Below are 21,963 nucleotides of genomic sequence, written 5' to 3'. Positions count from 1 at the left end.
AATGTGAAAAACAATGAGGTGCTATTCCAACTCCAGCTTGTTTTTAGATGCCTACTGTTAATGTCAAGCTCCTTCCCTGCTTAATGAATCTGACACAAGACACCAGTAGAGTCAACACCCGGGCCTCAATAAGCCTCATTTGGGCAAAAGAGGATAAACTACGGAACTGTCCACCGTCTGAATTGAAAATGCAATCTTTTCTTTTTCTATTTTAAAGCCTCCTGTGGACAGGTTGTTGTAAGTCAGCGTTAGCTACTAAACACAGTGTATCTGGCCGTTGTGCATTAATACTATTCTAATACTACTGTGAGTTCCATACCAAATAAACCCAACTAAAATCAATATGGATTCAAATGTTTCACGTGTTATAAGATTGCAAATGATCAAAACATTCTTGTAGTTGTAAAACTATTTTTAAAAATCACAATCATTGTTGATGGGTGTGTGTATCCACATCTCAGATTACACACACTCACACCCATGTAGGTCACAAAGCCAAACTGTTCTTATGTTCAGGCCCTGCCCCTGGTGATGTGAAGTGGACTGCACATAAAAAGGAGCATCAGGTGACTGTGACTGTGGGTCTGCTCTCCAGCACACGGTAAGTTCACCTCTGAAACTCTGCTGAGGATTTGTCGCTCTCTTAGGTTCTTACGTGGTTGATAAAAGACGAACTGTGCTTTTATTTATTTTTCTTGCAGGAGTTTCATCTGAGGTTTCAAAATGTACGGACACAACCAAGGTAAATAACACAACCCCTTTTAAATGAATGAATATGCATTACAGACCTGATAATCACTTTTGACAAGTATTAACTGTATGGCATGTTATTTTTTCTCCTTTCCTTTAGGAAACCAGTACCCTCCTGGTTACCCAAACCATCCTCAGCAGATGCCAGGCGGCTACCCTCAACATCCTCCAGGCACTGCACCACCGATGAACTACCCTTCTCAGCCTCACGGTCCATACGGAGGCCAACACGGACCCGGACCTGGTTATGGTCCCGGCCAAGGACACGGTCCCGGCCAAGGACATGGTCCCGGCCAAGGACATGGACAGGGCCATGGACAGTGCCACGGACAGGGCCATGGACAGTGCCATGGACAGGGCCATGGACAGGGCCACGGACAAGGCCATGGACAGTGCCATGGACAGGGCCATGGACAGGGCCACGGACACGGACAAGGCCATGGACAGTGCCATGGACACAAGCACAAGCACAAGGATGGTCACAAGCATGGCAAATGCCACAAGAAAGGAAAGGACGGCCACGGGGTAAGACTCATTTTCTCAAATATGATATATTGTTTATGTTTGCTCTGGAAACTATAGACTTTATTTAGAATTTAAACAGTGAAACAGAGAACATAAAAGAGTTTTGCATTACTGCCTAATGTGAACTGATCACAGGAAATCAAAGAAACGCTGTATTATTGGTCCAATGTCAGCAAATTATTCCCAATCTTTAGTCCAAAAATGTAATGTAGACTATAATTCAAGCTTCACGTTGGTTTTGTGGATGATTGAAGTGATTCACTGATGTGTGTGTCGTGTCATCTTGCTGTAGGCCTCCAGCAGCTCCTGCAGCAGCGACTCTGACTAGAAGACAAAGACTCCTGGATTGGAGGAACAAGACAAGTTGGCGCCTTGAAACCTTCGTCTTCCGAACAAATGTTAGAATCAATATGTCACTGGCTAAATGTTTCTTCACATATAATCTCTTAAACATATATTTGTATCGAGCACCTGTATTTATACAAAAATGTAATCAGAGTCTCTGACTCTCACCTGACAGGCATCCAGCATCCAACAACGCTGGATGTTTGAAAATGATTTTAGGTCAGTCATATCATGACTTGGTTTGATGCAGTATAAGCATTTATTAACATTTCATAATTTTGGTGTAAAAGACACATTGCAGGCATTATTTGATCCATGATTGTGTTAATGATGAAATTAAATAAAAGTGCTTTCTGTGTATGACAAATACTAGTAAAGTAACAATGCACTGTATTGCATTTCCATTTTATTTTGTCTTCATTCTTCTTTATACACCTATTTGCTACTCTGGCTAATATCACCAAGGTATGCTCTCTATTTGTTCATGGAAGGTAGACTGAGAGTACATTTGCTCAGCCTCACCTCCGTCACAGCAGTGCAGTCACCCTAATCTCATTATGATAGCCTGTGCAATCAAACACTTGTTAATATCGATACCCACCCTTGTTCAAGTTCACCATTTATTGTTCTTGAATTAAAAAAAAACTGAACTTGCACAGTATTTGTAGTTAGGGATGGAAGATGCATCCAGATCCCAACTTAAAGTAAAAGTAGCAATGCATCAATTACAATACTTAAAGCCCTGCATTCATAATTTTACTTAAGTAAAAGCATAGAATGGTATAGTATAGTATAGTATAGTATTGACAGCACATTGTACTCACAATATCCAAAGTAAGTCAGTAAAATTGTATTTATTTATTTTTAACACAAGTTACAAAGTGCTTTGTATTAACATAAGTACAGAAAAAAAGAAAGAACAGAAAACACACATATGCACAGAATGCATAAAAGTGCTCATTATACAGAATGACCCCTGTCAGAGTTTTATATTATATTATTTTGTAGCTGGTTGAGGCAAAGCTCATTTAACTACTTTACATAATGTTGGGTAACTAAAGTAAATATTTCCCTGTAAAATGTTGTGGTGTAAAATGGTGTACTCAAGGTAAAGTGCAAGTAGGCTAACTCCCAAAGGCTAAGTACAGTAAATGAGTACATTTAGTTAGAATAGGCCTATACTCTTAAACCACTGTGAGCAGGGAGTTTTAGTTACCAATGTAAACACAGTCCAAAGAGCATTGTCATACTGTTAAACTGTTTGCCTAGGAGTTATTTTCACTATTGTTTTTCAATAGTTACAGGAATAGACATAAAAAATATAAAATAGTCAAACAAATGTGTTCCGTATTTTAAGAACAGAGGACTGAGAGTACCTCCTCTGCACAGTAGGGGGCAGTGTGGCAGAAGCCCAGCACCGACCGAATCTCTCTCGGTGGTGCGTAAGCCCACTGTGACGTCATCTGGCCGACCAATCAGCGGCGGCTCGGCGTCTCTTTCAGGAAGTAAACGCAGAAAGTACAGAGGGGAGAGAGCAGAAAGCTGTACCCGAAAGTGCAGCCGCTCGCCACGGCACAAAAGTTAAAGATAATAATGTCCTTAACCATTTTGACATCCGCTTACAGGTATGTTGCAAGTGACAGTGTTCCTCCTGAACTTCTACTGTGTAGTTTGGTGTCAGTTGTCTTCTTGACACTCAGTTCGGTGTCATATGTGACGTTAGCTTGTTATGTGTCAGACATGCTGGCTAAGGTTGCAGTAAGTCAATAGGAGGTTAGCTAACGTTACTGTATAGTATAACTAAGGAATAATGTCGTGGTAGTAATTGGTCAAACTGAGAGTCTAAGGTCATATGGATTTATGTTAATATTCTGAATTTGAATTCATCAGAGGGTGACAGATTCATTGATAAACTGATTAATTGTGAGGCTGCGAAACAGATGTGTCCAGCCTGTGAATATTTCTGTTCTCCACTACTGTTTCCTCCAGGCTGAGGTCCCTCTGCAGGCTGCAGCGAATCCAGGGCCACATGGTGAGCAGCCCCCTCATGTACCTACATGCTCTACTGTAGCTACCACAGGTTTACTGTATGGAGTAGTGAGGGTTGTGTGGATGCAATGATATGGCTCTCTCTGGTTGTACTGTGCACTTCAATGTGTTCTGTCCCGTTGTCTCTATTTTGGATCAGATGTCGAGTCAGGTGGATCCAGAGGTTCTTCTGGAGAAAGTGGGCAACGCGGGTGTGATCACCATAAACAGACCCAAAGTCCTGAATGCTCTCAACCTGACCATGATCCGACAGATCTACCCTCAGCTCAAGGTACGTGGAAAGCTCGGTTAATGCTCACCTCAACTGGGTCCAATGTCAAGGCCTTGAGCGTGTCAACTGTCATTTATTATTGCAGCGTGTTACAGATCGTAATTGGCTTTGGACAGATACATGTACTCTGTACCGAACCCCTTTTACACACCATTTATGAAGGAATGTAATTACTTAAATATACAGTTTGATGTCATTCGATACCAGAAGACACAAGTGTTGCACAAATGTTTGTAATGATACAGTCATCCCCTCCCATTAAATACAAATTGCCCTCTTTCACTGTAAATTAGACACAACTATTGTATCTTAATTTATTTTTATTTATTTTTTAATATCCCAAAACCCGTTGTGTCATCCAGTTGTGTTTAAGATCTCAATAGTACGTTTTGGTGTTTGTTGGAGCTTCTGTTTTGAATGTCTAAGCTTTCACTAAAATGGAGCAGGAACCTGTTTCAGCTGGTGACGCACGACATTAACATTTGGTTGTGATGATAATTTCCTATTAATTTGCTGCTTTTTTTATTCTAGAAATGGGAAAATGACAATGAGACTGACATTGTGATCATCAGAGGAGCAGGTGGAAAAGCCTTTTGTGCTGGTGGAGACATCAGAGGTGAGCAGTAGCCTTGAAGGATCAATCAGCGGGGTCTGTGTAGCCTCAGTTTGTAATAGCATACATTCACATCACACCAGTTCTCCTAAAAGAGAATGAAGCCTTTGAAGGTTGTTTAAAAACACTTATTGTTTGGGTTTTTTAAAGGTATTTCCAGAATCCAAAAGCCTCTTATAACCATCTGGATGGAAAATGATTCCGTCCACTGAATGATAAAAAAGGAATTTCCTAATATGTTTCCAAATCAAAACAAAATCCAGATCAAAACAAAGATGGCAGCCATCAGCTACCTGAATAGGAAATGGAGGGAAAATGGAATATAGATCTTCTTTTTTTATCTCGCAATATGGATGATTTCATCTGTGTCCTGAATGTATGCCAGTACATGAGAGGCACAGACTGGGTCTGGAGAGACAGTAAAGTAACCAGGTGGTGCGTCACTTCTGCTTTGATCTGTTTTCTCCTCTCAGCGGTCACAGAAGCAGGAAAAGTTGGAGGTTCTCTGGCAGAGGACTTCTTCCGTGAGGAATACATTCTCAACAATGCTATTGGTAAGCGTTACGAGTTCTATTACACCTGTATTATCAAATATCTGTTATCCATGGGTTCTTATTCACTTAAAATCTCACTTTAAACATCTCCAAACACCACACCAACACCTTTTTTTATCTTTTAAGGAACATGCAGGAAACCCTACATCGCCCTTATTGAAGGAATAACAATGGGAGGGGTGAGTATTGTTTCTAATGTATAAAGTTGGTAATATATGGGTGGAGTTTTGGTTCCTTTTTGAGTGAAAAGCCTTGCTCTCTCTATGGGGCGTGCTATTCAAATACGCCTGTAGGTGTCAGTAGAGAACTATCTGCCACTGGCAAGGTGGCCTCTGATTGGATGAAATATGAAGCGACAGAGCTTTGCTGCTGCCGCTGTTGTTTTCGCTCCAGGTGTCAGATATGTTTGCGATTTGAATTGGTGCCTTTGCTCAACATTAAGCATGATCAGACATTATTCAGACAAAGCTGCACAAATGCGTTTATACATATCAGGAAGGACCTTTATCGCAAATGACGGGAAACTATTAATATTGGTTCAGTCTGTTCTTTTTTCCACCGCATTAACCTGACAGTGAGTTTACTCCTGAGGTGTCACTGAGGTTGCTCACTGCCACCGGTATCTGCAGGGTCATTACTCACCGTGTGTGTGTGTGTGTGTGTGTGTGTGTGTGTGTGTGTGTGTGTGTGTGTGTGTGTTTATTTGTACGTTCTACTGTCATCTCTTGTCCGACTGCTGCTTGTTATACTTCACGCTTATGTGGTGATGTTTTGGATGGGAAGTCTTCTTTTAATGGTCATGTACGCTAACCCAGATCGAAGCTTACTCTTCTGAACTCCGAGCGGTCAGACTGTCTCTGCACATTGCTGTGATTGGTGTGAGTGCGGAGTGAAGGGTCAAAAGTTGCTCTTTGATGGCAGGGACCTAAAGTGATCACCATCCTATACCAATGTGTCAGTTTCCATTAAAGACGGTTAGTTCTTTGGGCTGCTTAGGACTGCCGATACATACGCATCTTTTTTTGTGTTGGTATTACCAGTGTAGTAAACATTTCAAACATTTCAAATTCACAGTGGGATATCCTAGAAGTGGTGAACCGAAAACCAAATCATCTTCTGTGCTTGTTTAGACCGCCATGTTGACAATGACACCGCCACTTACCATTTTCCTTTCCAAGAGAGACGGAAGCTATAATTTATTTGTCAGAACAACACTGGGAAAGAAAAACACCATAGGGTAGCAGAATGCAGTAATGGATGCAAGGGACAGCTGAGTGCTTGTTTCTGACGTATGTTGTGTGGTACAAGACAAGTCACTTCCGTTCATCACCCCAGTGGAAAAGTTCATTAATTAATTCCTGCTTATCACACAATTTTTTTTTTTCAACTCTTTTTGTAAATGGGTTCATGGCTCTGGGAATAACGTGATTTTGAAGAGCTCCCATCTGTCATGTCAGTAGAGAGAAGACGCTAATGTTGACGCAAACCATCCTCGGGGCGATTGCTGTTTTAATGTACGTAGTGGTTGTAAAACAGGCCAGTTCTATATATGGAAAAGTCCACGAGGCACCAGAGTCCCTGTTCCCAGATCTGCACTGAGCTTGAGGCAGAACTCCCACGTTGAGCGAGTATTCTTACGTTTAGTTATAACAAACCACCGGGGAGGGAAGAGGCGTGTCCTTAGCAGGTCAACACACACACACATACACACACACACACACACACACGCACACGAGCACACACTCTCTCTCATCAGTGGGATCTCATCACACACACATCATTCATCGCTCTCCAAGTTTAAAATCCCCAGAATTAAGGTCTGTGAATGCTGAAGTGTTATTAATCCGTGTCTCTGACTTTTCAGCATGTTTGAGTTTTGCTCTTCACATTTCAAAACATTTATCGTGGTCGTGCTGCAGGCTTCTCGCATTCTGGCTCGGCTCACACCGCTTTTCAAGAGGGCTTGTAACAGACGAGGCTCAGTGGCCGCTGATGGATATTTGCCCGGAGCCGCATGGCTGTAATCTATTTCCTCTGGAGAACAGAGCTCTTGCTTCCTAATGTCCACATCATCTAATGAGAACAGAGTGAGCCCCCCCCCCCAAAAAAGAAAAGAAAAGAAAAGAAATAGACCTCAGGGCATATTTTGATCCATGTATTGAGGTTGTCCTCTTCCAGAGCCTGTGCATCAAGAGTGATGTGGAAAGTAATTTTCAAACAAACGTCAATTTCTCTTTAAGTGTTTCTAACTGTTATCTGTCACTTGTCCTCTGTCCACTTGTGTTCCCACTCTCATGCACGGCGTCACTAATCATTTCTGAGCAAACCTTGATTCTTTTGCAAAATGTTTTTGGAGAGAGCTACCAGGATTCCTCTTGAGGAACTGAGGTGTGAAAAGTAGTACGACTACAGTACTCGACATCATTGTAATGGATTTCACCCCACCTGTTCTATCAATGTCTGGTTTGTATCCAGTAAACCAGATATCACTACGAGGACTTCCTGAAGCCCTCCGTACTCTTGGCCAGTGTAAACTCTTCCCAGCCAGGGCTGTAAATTTCGCAGCCTATTCTGTTTGTAACCATAAGCTATAAACATGCTCGTCTGCACACTTTTGCACATTTCCATTGCTGACAGCAGCGTCTGCAGACATGTTCTTATATGGTGCTTGACGGTGCCACACCAGCACGTAACAATGTTCCACTGCTTTTATGGTAAAACTCGGGTAATGTGAGATTAAACGGACCCTCATTCCGTACCGGTGCATCCATCGATCATTGCAAGAAGACCGTTTATTCTTTTATTTTATTCATTTTTTCATTTTCTGATTGCGAAAAATGTTGTTTTCAGGTTGTGTTATTTCTACACTTTGGAGGAAATGGCTGCTGTGATGCAGGTTCATTCATCTTATATTTTAAGTGCACTCGATCTTACATGACTCATTCAGTATCAAACAATAGAGGAAGACAGGAGGGGCTCTGGATGTTTTGCTTCAATGTCACCTTATACATATTGAACTTGAAAACGACTAGTGTCAATTACAGTATGAAACAAATAGGGGTATGAAAACAATGCAGTAAAAGCCCAGGTGTTACTAATAACATTAATCATGGCTTTGTTCTAATCAAGTGTCCCAGTAGACCATGGCAGTGTGACCGTGAGTTAGCATGCACAGTACCGGAACAAAATGGAATTCAGCCATCACTAATTTTATCATTAGCTTCTGTAACTCAGCGTAATCTCTCATTGAACATTGTCAATCTCTCTAAAATTTGAAATGTGTTGCTAGAGTTGCTCAATAAGACTGTTTAGAATGCATTAATTGCCTCCACGCGGCTGAGTCGGCGGCTTGCAGCTAACTGCTACACTTGTGCGACAACGTCGTCCGTCGAGTTCCTGTTTCCACTCTGTCTCTGCTCTGCGCCTGAAGTGCAGATGCGTTGCCAAAGCACAGTCATCATGTAATTGTGTAATGTCTTAAGCCGACATAAGTCACAGTCTGTCTCTTTTGTGTGCCTTTTTTTGTTTTGTTTTTACATCTGGATCTGGTTCTTTCAGGTCTGTTTAGTCTCCTGTGATCAGATACTTGAGTCCTCTGTGGTCGTTTGTCACACAGCCTTAAGGCAAACCACGCTACACTGCCTCTGGCTGGCTGTTCGCTAAGAGCAAGGTGAAGATAAGGTAATAGCACTTTGGCTAATGGTTGGTTGGCACAGATTCAGCCCTCAGCAGGTGGCGTGATTGCATCAGGTAGTACTATTCATCTGTTTTGAGGTTGATATGAGGGTTAATCAGTACCAGGGAGTCAGAGATAGCACCGCCAGGTGCGGCGGCTTCTAGCTTTCAGTGCTTACTTTCCAGCCTTTTATTAGCCAGCCAGTAGAGCACACAGGAGTGTTTCTCAAAGGCAAGGCTGCATCCCTGTGAAACACATTCCATTGAATCTCTACAGAAACCACTGTTCCAACAATCGCCGAATTCACTTGGGTCTAAATAAACCCTTAATTCACCATGTTAGATGTGAAACAGCCGTCTCAAACCTACCAGGCTTCTTTGAAGAACAGTCATTTTACTTCGCTAATTGTGGAACACACTTAAACTTGACCGAAACGAAATAAAAGTCATCGCGCCGTCGTGGTTAGCCTAGTCTTCCCACTTCCAGCTAACTCCCACTGTGGTTTGGTTGAAATAAAGCCTTAAATCACTGTTAGATATGAAAATATGCCGGCTCTACCCCACGGTCTCTCTCCGCCTTTAGTGCTGTTAATAGCATCTTCAACGAGTCTGTCGGTCGCTGCGTGAAGTCGGAACAATCATTCAAATAAAGCCTTGTAGATCTAACCCGATCTCTTTTTTTTTTTCGCAATTTCTCTCACAAAGCATATTTTCGCGGACTGCTGAGGTGAAAAACTGAAGGTTTTCTAGCATATTTCCCCTGTTTCCAAATAGGGGGGGTACAGGAAATGCATCGTGGGTATAAGATTGTGGGTGTTTTAGGGGCATGGAGGATACAGAAAGAACTTTTTCACCTTTTTCATAACTGAACTGAACTACACATTCCTGTCACAGCCAGGCAGTACAATACACCTGTTTGTGTATCAACATGTTTTATGCATAGTAGAGGATATTGTCTCCATGGCAACCTCATAATTGTAAACTGTAGTGAAAATGTCCTCTGATCAGCACCGCTCATTAGCCTTCACCTCTCTCCCGGCTGGGAGCCACACACATAAATCATGCACACACTCGGGTCGGCCTGGTTTACTTTTTATTTTTTTTACTCAGCATCTTCCATCTCAAACTTCAGCTCAGGGTCTCTCGGTTATTGATGTCTTCTCCTTGGCCCGTTTCCCCCCCGCTGTGTATTCCTCGGCCTCGTCATCCTATCGTGTCTTCTTTTCTTTTTGTAACCTTGATCTCTTCTTCCTGCAGGGTGTGGGTCTGTCAGTTCACGGACGGTTTCAAGTGGCCACTGAGAAGACGCTGTTTGCCATGCCAGAGACGGCCATTGGTAAGACCGTCCAGCTGCACCAGCTCCTGTCGAGGGGGTGGTGGTGGGGGTGGGGGTGGGGGTTAGCGGTGATTTCACTTGCAGACCCAGTTGAATCCAAGTCAAATGCATTCATAGACATGATGTGTGTCTGCATGGGAAGCTGGGAAACTAGAATACACAGAGGGTTAGATGAGTTGTATTCAGCACAGCATATGATGGATGACCTCATAAAAATGACTGTCATTTCTGAGGGCAGAATGTCTCAACAGAGTTGGTAACATGAATGTCCAAACCAAATTTGGATGACAATCCATCCAACAGTTGTCGAGACATTTCACTGTGAACCAAAAATGACAACCTCATGGTGGCATTTTGGAGAAATTCACCAAGTTATTTTCATCAAAGTCAAAGTACTGAGGATTCATTCATTAATGATTAAACGACATCCCAGTTTTTTTTTGATAACATGATATTGATCCAAGCCATTTGGCCCAGCCCTTGTGACCTACTGTAAATCATGGGAGAAGCTGACATTGACATGATAAACGCTTCTGAAGCCACGACTGCAGGACACACCGAGCTGACATGGTGAGAGGATTTTTTTATTTTGTCCCACTCTTTTAGGGTGGATGAGAAATAGAACAATTATCAAGAGGGGAGAGATGGGATCCAACCTGTTTTTCATTTTCAAATAAGTCGTTTTGTGTGGTTTCACCATTTGCATAATCTGATACCACCAAAAACCAATAATGATACATAATGTAATTACACTTGATCAGTAACTAAAAGGCTTGCTGCATGGAGAAATGATCAAGTACGTGTCTTGGTGTTTCACGGCCAGAGTACTAAGCTTAAATTTGCTCTTTAGCTAATTGGCCGCTGTAGACAGATGGCCGTCTCCCGAGGCACTGAGGAGATTAGTTACAAATCTTTAACAACTAACGAATTACAGCCGACATTGGCATGGACTAGCTGGTTGTTACTTAAATCCAGATGGCTTATCACAGTTCTTTAATTGTGTATGAATTATTTCCAGGAATCTATTCTACCAAAAGCATGAATCCCTCTGGTTTTGTGGCGAGAGAGAGAGCCTGTGAATTGACCGGACGGCTTATGTTTCCCATCTCGCCTCAGTCAGTGTTTTCACATCACACAGATGCTTAACCCTCCTGTTATGTTCTGGGTCAAATTGACCCGTTTCAAAGTTTGAAAATCTATAAAAAATATTTTAAAGTACTTTTTCTGTATGAAACTTCTTCTGCTTGCCTTAATTAGTGTAATCAACTTTAAAAAAAAATATCATGCATTTGCAACCACCCCCTGCAGGTTTCTATAACAGAGATGATGTTCGGGTCAATTTGACCCGGCAGTGAAAATGGAGGCTGTAAGGGGTCAGAAGTGTCAAGTTTAGACCATTTCTGTCTTTGAAAACGTGAGACAAAGTATTTCTTACTCCCTCCCACCATGTTTCACCCCATTTCACACACACACACACACACACACACACACACACACACACACACACACACACACACACACACACACACACACACACACACACACACGCTCTTTCTCACTACCCCACCTGTGTGAGAAATACGGATACTATTTTGACGGGAACTTTTTATAAACTCCACCCACACTTAGCAGGGGAGGGTTGCTTGAGAATCCTACCAACATTACACTCTGCAGATGCAAACAACACAGCAGAATACTGTAGGACAACATGAGCAACAGAAACAAAGGATGACCGCCCTGGAGGCTCTAGAGCACATCCTTGATCACAACAGTGAAATAGAGGAGGATGTGTCTGAAGATGAAGACCATCTTGAGGTCAGATTATAATGGTACTGATTATGAACCATCAGATGAAGAAACAAGGAAATGAGGAAACACAATCACACACAGACCTCGTTCATTGTGCTCATCTCTTGTTCATTTTTGTAAATTTCTGTTTCTTAACACTATAAATTAACATAAATGAAGTTTACTTTCAATACAAATTCTTTTGTATTCATTTGGCTTGATTTTGAGTGAGCCGGTCAATATGACCCTGAACAGCAGAGGTGTCTCATCTCTATTTATCTACATCACCCCATGAAAAAAAAGAAAGTTTCAAAATGTACAAAAAATTTAGAAATAAATACATGTTATGGTAGACTAATGCAATTTATATCTAGGTTTTTCCAAAGTACCAACAAAAATTTTGAACGTGTATTTTTCATGAAAACGAATGAGTTATCCTAATTGAACTATGATCTATGGAGGGGTGAATAACTCCATTCCACTAAATACTGATTGAATTGTTAGTAATGGAGTTGGTGATGAGGTACAAACTATATTTATTAGGATTTTTTGGTTTCTGACCACTTTTGGATGATTAAACATGCACCGGGTCAAATTGACCTGCAAACATTATGGCTGTACCTAAAAAAACGAACATAACAGGAGGGTTAATAGACATCTTCCATGATCAGTTTAAAAGGCTCGACAGACTTTCTTCCCCAATTTGTATTATATTTGGGTTGGAATCAAGTCAAAGTATTTTGTGCAGAAGTTGCAATGTTAGTAGTGTTTTTTTTACTGCAGCTTTAATGTGTATCTGGTCATTTTTTGTGACTGTGTGATCTCACTACCTCACACTCACACACTTCCAAGGACACTCGCATCATCCTCTGTTTGACAATAAAACACTCGCTCACACACACACATACACACATATCAAGCTGATCCCCGAGCATTCTGGGCTCAGACTCCATAATAAATCTTCAGCTGACGCTTTACTCTGGGCGGTGGCATGCGTTGGAAATGACCGAGATGTACGGAGCAGCGCAGGAATGAAGATTATGTTGTCAGCGGACAGGAATTGAGTGTAGCTGAAAAGAAACGCCTGAGGTTGTTCATGCCGGTGTGTGTGTGTGTGTGTGTGTGTGTGTGTGTGTGTGTGTGTGTGTGTGTGTGTGTGTGTGTGTGTGTGTGTGTGTGTGTGTGTGTGTGTGTGTGTGTGTGTGTGTGTGTGTGTGTGTGGCATTTTCCCAAAGGCTGAAGAGCAGGAGGAAATTGGACCTCAATTCAATTGCAGAGGCGGAGAATTGGCTCTGAGGTGATTGATATACGACGCAGTATATGAGTCTTTTAGGGTGTGTCTAGTATGTAGTTTTCCTCTAATCCACGCATGAACAGCCTTGCATGGATTATCAGTACTTTCTGGCAAAGTAGCACATAAGATGCGTTCCGTTTAGTCTCATTATTTATGCTCTTAGTTAAAGCAAGGATCTCCTTGTGTCTTTAAAACTCATCAGTCACTTTGGCAAGTAGGCTGGGAATCTTTGTTAATCCTCCCCTGAGCTGCTGTGGTCACACGTTGACACTTTTGTTTGTACTAAAGGCCCTCGGCTTCCAGGCCACTGCACCGCTGTTATCAGCACGCCCCCTCTGAAACGTGGACTTCTCACCGCACTATCTCCAACGGGGAACAGCGATCGCACAGCTGCTTCGAGAACCTACATGCTTATTCCTTGAGCGAGACACTGAGCCCTGAGTTGCCCCCTGGGTGCTTCACAGCATCCCACTGCCCTTTAATGCTTAGAATGGGTTATATAAATAAAGAGGTCAGATTTCATGTATGTACATGTATTTATATGACGATTAAAGTCAGGATGATTACGCCTCCTCTCAGGACTGTATAGGCATGTGCAGATTTTGGTTGATTGATCATTCCTTTTAGCTACATTGACTGGTGTCCTAAATTGAGTTTAAGCATTCCTGTCTGTATGTTGTTTTACAACATCAATGTTCATCTTTTGCTCTTTAGTTGAATGACGTGTCTCCAGAAGCTTCCAGTTACAGCTGGGCAACATATCGATACTCTATCAGTATGTCTATATGAGACTAGATATCATCTTAGATTTTGGAAAGCGTTTTAAAGGCTGCATGACAGCAGAGCGATGTCATTTTCTGAACCAGATTGTTCTATTTTTCACCTTGACCCACTTAGTCATTATATCCATATTACTGCTGATTATTTTTCAAACCTCTCATTTTATAAATAATCACTGTCTCAATATCGAGTATTCGATCGAAAATATTGTGATATTGAATTTTGGCCATACCGCCCAGTGTTCTGGAAGTAGGGCTTTTGGCCCCCCCCCCGTCACTGGATTTGACACCCACTCTAACTAATTAGACCTTTTCTACAGCTTAAAGTTGGATGAAGCTACGCTGGTAGTATGTTGACTCCTAACAGGTGCAACACAACAGGAGAGAGAGGGAGGTGTGGGTACACCTGTTATCGCCCAGGAGACATACCCTGATAAAGTTCTGACAAAAAAATATATTTTATTAAACCAAATTAAGTAAACTAAAGTGCCAGTTAAGGACTGTGAAGATGTGGGTGGTGATGTCAGTATAATCAGTGGTGTAAGTGTGCATGAGTGATGGATATGGTTGTGTGGGTTTTATCAGGTGCAAAACAAGGCACAAGAATAAATGTACTAAACCAAACAAATGAGTGTCAGTAGGGAGAGGGCTGTTCCTCACTTTATGCTTGATGACATTACAGATGTGCGTTTTGTTGACTAGGGAGAGAGCTGTTCATGTCGTACACCATAGGAATGACATGTATGAACTTTGAAAATGTCCGTAGTTCCCCTTTAACATTGACATGTTTTCCCCACATCTCATAAATCATCTTGTGATGGCCAAATGGAAAAGCTCTGATCCATTGTCCCTGTGTGTGTTTCATCATGTAATCAGGGCCTCCCCTGCCCTTTAGGGGACCCTTGCGATGATGTATTAATGCTGCGCCCCTCCACTCCCCCAACAACACTTTATAATGCAGCAGCCAACCCTTCAAAGCTCCTTTAAGGATCAGTTGGGCCCATTGTGCAAAAGTGATTATTGTTACTCCCTCAGGATATGTGTAAAGGTTAGAATAATAACTTCATAACTAGTCTTACACAAACACACTCGTAGCCTCACGGCGCAACGTTAACCCCTTCTGTGGCGAGATTAACAGATTTAACCTGGGCCCTGCTAGCATTCTGAACGACAGCCATAATCTGTCGCATTTATAATATTACATTTTCTGCCGTGAATCAGGTCAACTCATCTAATCCTTCTCTCACATTCGCCCCCCCCCCGCCTCAAGCCACGCCAAAAAACCTAAAGTGACCAATGGAACCTTATAGCCTGTCAGAAACATTGGAATCAAATGGAAACATCAGAATAAATTTGGCACAGATTAAGGCTTCACATTTTTCATAATCTTGATTGCTCGTAAGCCGCATGTTTATCGTTTTGCAGCGTGACAGCAGTCATTTCTTTTGTTATGGTTGTACCTAATCATACTGGTGAGGCACAAAGATATTTTAAAAAGAAGTGAAAATGTGGCGGACAAAGCTGGTATCTGGTGCAGTTCTGACCCTTTTTATAAACGGCATTACCGTATGCTGGATTACATAGTTGGTTATTGAGCTGCAGCAATCAGTTGATTCATGGTGTTCATTTTCTTTTGATTGACTAAAAACAACATAATTGAGACTTGATAAATTCAAGCAAAAGTGACACATTTGATGGTGTCAAAAATAGGTTTTTCATTTGATTGTTTCTGACCTTCATGACATTATTATATATCACCATTATTATCACCATTAAGGTTAACATTAATTTTAGTTATTATACCACATCAAAATTGAAATCTACAACCCTTCACTAATTTAATTCCATCCATATATGCAACATGCATAGCCACATTATTAAAAAACATTTTTCTCACATAATCAGGACATTGTAGTTATGTATGAGAGCACTATACAAGAAAGCTTCTCATGAAAACATCCACTTGTGAGTTGAAATAATCCTGTTCATCAGCAATACAACAAAACTCTGCAAAGAAGACAATGAGCCGCAGCCAATCAGAGGCAGAGTAGGGCGGGTCTCCGTGAAATTTGTCAGTGGAAAGAAATCAAACTGTAAATAGGCCGCTTAACTGCTAATGGCTGTGAAAGAGGTGATTTGGCACGCACGTCAGAGGGCACGTCTACATTTCCAAAAAAAAGCCTCTCTTGCACACTTATTGCTAGTGTGCTGTTGGTTTAGGCTATAGGATACGTTTCACTTGATTCTGATGTTTTGTAGACAAAAGGATCGATTGATTAATCTAGAAGATAACCGGTTAATTAATCAATGAGGAAAACAATAGTTGGTTCCACCCCTAGCTGTGTTATGTACATTGATTCTAGTGTGGTGCTGTGTAATTGTCAATAAATAACAGATGCTAGAGATATTATTTACATGTTTACTTTTTATCTATGGGGTGGTTAATAATATATTAGGGATCCATATCGCAGTGATTATGCCTCTGTGAGAGCCTTTGCGTTGTGTTTTTAAGTTGTCTGTCCGTCCGTCCCATTCTCATGAACGCGATATCTAGTCTTCAAATTTGGCACAAATGTCCACTTAGATGAAGGATGAACTGATTGACATTTGTCTTTCAAAGGTCATGGTCACTGTGACCTCACAACTCACGATTTTGGCCATAACTCATACGTATTCTAATTTTGACAATTTCACTCAACTGTCTAATAGGGTAAAATGATGCTATTTTGGACAGACAAGCAAACCGCAAAGGCGGTCATTCTAGTTTATGTTGGACAATATATCGTTATCTAATTATTATTTTTTTAAACTGTTTTCTGGGGTTTTTGACAGGGCTCTTCCCTGACGTGGGTGGTGGCCATTTTCTGCCGAGGCTCCGGGGAAAGCTGGGACTGTTCCTGGCCTTGACGGGCTTCCGTCTTAAGGGACGAGACGTGCAGAGAGCTGGAGTCGCCACTCACTTTGTAGAGTCTAAGAAGGTACGGTACAAGGCTGTATGTAATTCAAAAGACGGTAAGGCAAACTCTTGACGACGGGCCAAACAACCAGGATTTTTACCAACATATTGCTTTTAATGCATTATCTAATCTACATGAAAGCGTGAGAGTGGTGGTGCAGGACAGGAGCACGGTGGGGGGGTGAGGTTAAAGCCCCGCTGGAAAGCCGGATGCTGAGTCACTGGCTGTCTCACTCTGCCAACATGGCGCTGGCAGGTTGTGTTTGTCTTGCTGTTGGCGTGAGGTCAGAACAGCGGGCAGCAGAGTCTATTCAGGACTCTGACCTTGAGTTTCAGGACAGATGTGCAGTGGGTGGATTTAGTTTGTTTGTGCAACTTTAACAGCAGTTTGATCAAAAACGAGGCTGGAAAAATATCTTGTGTATCTATCGAATGTATGTGTTGTTTTTCCTCATTGAATGAAGCCATAACCACAAATGGAGAACCATTTTGGAAGATGCAAAGTTCCCTTGCACTGTCCCCAAGTGCTGCCTCATTGGCTAAAAGGTACACACAAATGCACAGAGATTCAGCAATCCAGAGTAGCTTCCAAAGATGTTCCACGAGAGGGAAAGATCTGCCTGCCTCCAAAAAACTATATCTAGCCTAGTGAACGGTAGTAACCACACTCGACTGCACAAAGATAAACAAATCAGCAAGCATATTTTCCAGTGGCTAATTTTAATGTCAAGCCTTCTACTTCACTAGATCCCAGAGCTGGAGAAGGAGCTGGTGGGCTTGAAGTCTCCCTCTGCTGAAGACGTCTCCAGAGTGCTGGATTCATACCAGAACCAGGTTTACAATCCTCAACGTTGAACCTCAAAATATCCGTTCGGACACATGTTTTCATAACGCTTGAGAGTCACAGTGTACGTCTGTGTTGATGATTGTTCTCTGTCCACAGAGTACTCTAGATGCTGAGAAGCCGTTCGTGTTGGACAAACACATGTCTGACATTGACAGGTAGGTTTTGAATTTCTAGTAGCGGCTAGGTACTTAAAGGATAAGGCTGTGATATCAGGAAGTCCGAAACCAACAATGTTTTCCTCCGTCTCTCAATCTTTCCCTCTTCCTTACCCTTATATGGCACTCAGTCCCAAGACCATTCGTTCCTATTGAGGATGAACAGCTGGGCAGTGTTTTGGCAGATGTTACTCAAACGGGAGTACAGGAGGGAGGGTATTGGTTGCGGACTATTTTAGCTGTGGATTTGGTGTTCATGGATGTTCTTAATCGTTTTTTAGGACAACAATGGAGCTCTGTGGCACAGAGGAACAAGATATTATAGGATTTTCGCCACACAGAAAATACTTATTATTACGCTCAGCATATTCAATTCAATGTTGGTTTTGGTCCATTTATGTAATATTTACAACCCGATCTTTTAAAGCTGGACACCAACAGACACTGAAAGCGGGGGAAATGACATTATTGAGGAAACTTCTGACTTTAGTTTAATTGAGAGTGAAGTGGTGTAACCTTCCCTCCCTTCAGGCTGTTCAGCTCCAGCAGTGTGGAGGGCGTCGTGCACAACCTGAAGGCAGATGGCTCAGAGTTTGCCAACAAACAAGCTGAGGTATGCTCTTGACCTGCGGCTTGACCGACATAATCAGTTTATTCTCCGAGTAATGCTACAGAAATGTAGCGACGCTGGTGCAGAGGCATGCTGGCAGTCCCTGCCATCGACTCTCAGACACGCGTACGCCTTAGTTGTGGTTAGATGAAGCCCTGTTACTCCACCATCAGATAAATCCCACTGACGGTGCTGGGATGGATGCCAGGGTATTATTTGGCTTTGTATGTTAGTAATTAGTGGTTACCTCAGTTTAAGCACTTAATGAGGTTAGTCTTAGTCCTGTTGGCTGGACCAGAATCCCCTCCTGAGAGACTTCGGAGCTCTTAGCACACCAGAGTGGCTTCATTCTACAAATTTTCCTTAACGATTCTAAAACTGACTCTTCATGGACGCGACGCTCATCTCTTATTTAGTTTTTCACGTCATTGTTACGTCACGATGCTCCAATGAGATCAGAGCTGGGAGGGAAGGCGTATAACCTTATGTAACAGTGCACATGCCCCAGATTACACCCCTCCTGATCACTCCAGGATTAATAATACTGTTGAACCGGTCAGCTGTTATCTGTTATTATGTGTTTATGGTTTGAAATATGAAATATGGGGGGGGGTCAGCTCGGGCATTAAACATTTATTATAAACCCACTTCCTCAGTTCCTACTACACCACTGTCTCGCCTTTTACATTAAACATTTATAGATATATTTTTCCTTATTTACACATTGCTTTGCTTGTTTGTTTTTTTACGATTTGATAATTTGTATATATATATTTGATAACCCTTTTTTATTTTTTTAATCTAGCACAATAAGCAGTGCATCACTACCTTTTAGTACACCTACATGTTCCATGTGTCTCCTCTTGCAGACACTGTCCAGGATGTCTCCCACGTCCCTCAAAATCACCCATAAGCAGCTGCAGGCGGGTGCGACTCTGAGCCTGCAGGACGTGTTGGTGATGGAGTACCGACTGAGCCAGGCCTGCATGGTAAAAACCAACAGAGAAGTTATCGTCACGCATCAGCTCCATTCTCATGCGTTTCACTCTTGTAGTATCATTAATTGGGTAGGAATGGAAGGACTGGTAAATGACTCTGCAAGTTGAGGAGCTCATTGTATTCTTTCACATATTAACTTGAATTTATCTTTAAAGTTAAAATGTCAGTATTACTTAATCTTAATCATCTGAGACAGCTGTTTTAGTTTAGCTATGACTAAGAGGAATATGAAATTTAAGAGGATGTATCTCATGGGATTGTTTCCGTTGTTTTGCAGAGGGGCTGCGACTTTTACGAAGGCGTACGAGCCGGTAAGTCACTGCAGTGCATGGGGACAACGAAATATTGTGGATATGAATTTGAGTGGTGTAGCATAGTTTATAAGAATGCAGAGAGATATGAAGACTTAAACCACAATGAAAATATTGATTCTAAATGTTATTAACAGATCAAATAAATACTAGTTTTCATTGCTTGACATCATCTCGGTCAAATCATGAGATTCCCCCTTCTGTGTCGTGATTTTGTGCATGTTTACAGTGCTGGTTGACAAGGACCAGAGTCCCAAGTGGAACCCTTCGACGCTGGAGGAGGTGTCTGAGCAGACCGTGGACCAGTGCTTCTCCTCGCTGGGAGAGAAAGACCTGACGTTCTGATGCTTCCCACCTTCAGACTCCCCCACATCCCTTCGTGGTCAGTCATGTGAGAGGACTGTCCTGCCGAGGATGAAGAAAAGTCTGTTGTTTTATGACAAGCACATGCATAGGTCACATACTTAATAGTTTGTCTCCATACTGTTCAAAACTGTGGTGACATTTTACAAGGAAATCCCGGCTGCTCCTCTGCAGCTGAGGTAAAGGTCTGATTCGTGTTCCTAGTCTGAAAAACTAAAATAGTAGCAGAAGAGATAGCGAACAGATGCTCTGTGTGTCACACATGAAAAATGTTTAGTGTAAACCTGCTCTGCAGTGGAAGTGGAGTGTTTGTTTGTTTTTGTTTTTTTACATAAGACGTACAGCAGTAACTCTCCCTTCTGCTGCAAGTGCAAGGACTCTGCCGCACAGCAGCATTTACACGAGGACATGGGAGGATAAAATGATCTCACCACTGAGTGCTTTATTACATTTCCTGTGGGTGTTTGTTGATGTGACATGGATCGCTATCATCTGTACTCCTGCAGTGTGGTCCCTTCTTCTACTGCGGATAATGTATTGGCTCTATTTCTGTAGTTTTCTTCTCTTTTTCCATTATTTTCCTTTTCTTGTACCTGTACTCTTTCAGATGTAACATAAATAAAACAGGTTTTCTCTGACATATCCAAACAACTCTCCCTAGACAAGTGGCAGATTTATTTGTTTATTGTTACATTGCATTTTAGAAATCAAATGTGTCTGTGTGTGATGTACACTTCACCATATTTCAGTGGGTATCAATGCGCTTCGCTAAACATTTGTTCTCAATAGTTGCATTATTTATGAGACAGCGAGCCAGATTGGGCATCAATGATGGAACAGAGGGCAATAAAGAGAGCTGATAGCGTAACAGAAAAGGCTGTGTGGTCTTGGTGAGTGAAGAAACAGCTTGTGCTTCAAAGAACCACGTTTATTGAGGGCGTGAATCTTTTTCATGACCTGCTTGTAAAGTGCTCTTGTGACACAGCGACAGTTCGCACAAAGCTGCCGCTCCAGTATGAAGTCTGCAGATTAAACATTTATTTTAGTTTTAGTGTTGGGTTATAAACTGGTCCGTTTGACCTTCAGTGTGTAGTTTATGTGACTGGAGTAACTGTCCAAAAGTTCATTAGAGACCACGGTCTGTTTCAAATGAATGACGGTTGTTCTACAGGCTCATAAATAACACATGGAGCAGGTTTCAGGTCCGTTTTTTTAATGATGTGGAACACCTTTTACCTCATGTCCGTTTGTCTACCTGCTTCACATTCACCGTCTGACTCTGACTCATCATTTGAAATGAGATGATGAGGTTATTGAGTCTCTTATAATCTGTGTGTCCTATTCACGGAGCACCAGCAGTACTGGCGTATGCAGTCTGAGGCTCTCAGTAAGCAGACAGATGACCTCCACATACAGTGGACAATAAACAGTTGGGAAAACAGTCTGAGTATTTCTGTCTGCTACACGGATAAACCCCTCATGCTTTTAGGCTACCATTTGCTTTACAAACGAGCGCTGGCCAGCAGTCGCTTGTAAATCCTTTTGTTTGTTCTTTATGCAGCTGAACTTTTGACCCGCTGTGTGTTCACTCTCATACAGGATGCAGGATAAGCGCCGCTCTCGTTTGACAGGTGTTTTACATAAATACTGTTGAGGCTGGATGTTCCACAAATATGTTGAAAGGCACCTGTGTGAGGTTTAGAAGTAGTGCTTTAGAAAATAACAACTATTTCAAAACTGATA

General features: G+C 42.0%; 2 protein-coding genes across 2 annotated transcripts; both read left to right on the top strand.

Moving 5' to 3' along the window:
- Positions 1 to 537: 537 nt before the first annotated feature.
- LOC137891303 (holotricin-3-like) lies at positions 538 to 2,029 on the top strand. Its single transcript, XM_068735860.1, has 4 exons — positions 538 to 601; positions 702 to 742; positions 851 to 1,275; positions 1,568 to 2,029. Exons 2-4 carry the CDS (start codon positions 724 to 726, stop codon positions 1,601 to 1,603), a joined length of 480 nt encoding a protein of 159 aa, XP_068591961.1. The 5' UTR covers positions 538 to 601; positions 702 to 723; the 3' UTR covers positions 1,604 to 2,029.
- Positions 2,030 to 3,139: 1,110 nt separating this feature from the next.
- On the top strand, positions 3,140 to 20,871 carry hibch (3-hydroxyisobutyryl-CoA hydrolase). The gene is made up of 14 exons (XM_068705104.1): positions 3,140 to 3,245; positions 3,610 to 3,652; positions 3,809 to 3,940; positions 4,472 to 4,556; positions 5,027 to 5,107; positions 5,234 to 5,286; positions 10,040 to 10,118; positions 16,812 to 16,957; positions 17,683 to 17,769; positions 17,879 to 17,937; positions 18,469 to 18,550; positions 19,417 to 19,536; positions 19,824 to 19,857; positions 20,087 to 20,871. Exons 1-14 carry the CDS (start codon positions 3,214 to 3,216, stop codon positions 20,200 to 20,202), a joined length of 1,149 nt encoding a protein of 382 aa, XP_068561205.1. The 5' UTR covers positions 3,140 to 3,213; the 3' UTR covers positions 20,203 to 20,871.
- Positions 20,872 to 21,963: the final 1,092 nt, after the last annotated feature.

This window comes from Cebidichthys violaceus, unplaced genomic scaffold (assembly GCF_023349555.1).
Source record: "Cebidichthys violaceus isolate CVI_PGR_0920_01 unplaced genomic scaffold, fCebVio1.0.p SCAF_11, whole genome shotgun sequence".
NCBI classification, from domain to species: Eukaryota; Metazoa; Chordata; class Actinopteri; order Perciformes; family Stichaeidae; genus Cebidichthys; species Cebidichthys violaceus.
This window is presented reverse-complemented; position numbering and strand designations above follow the sequence as displayed.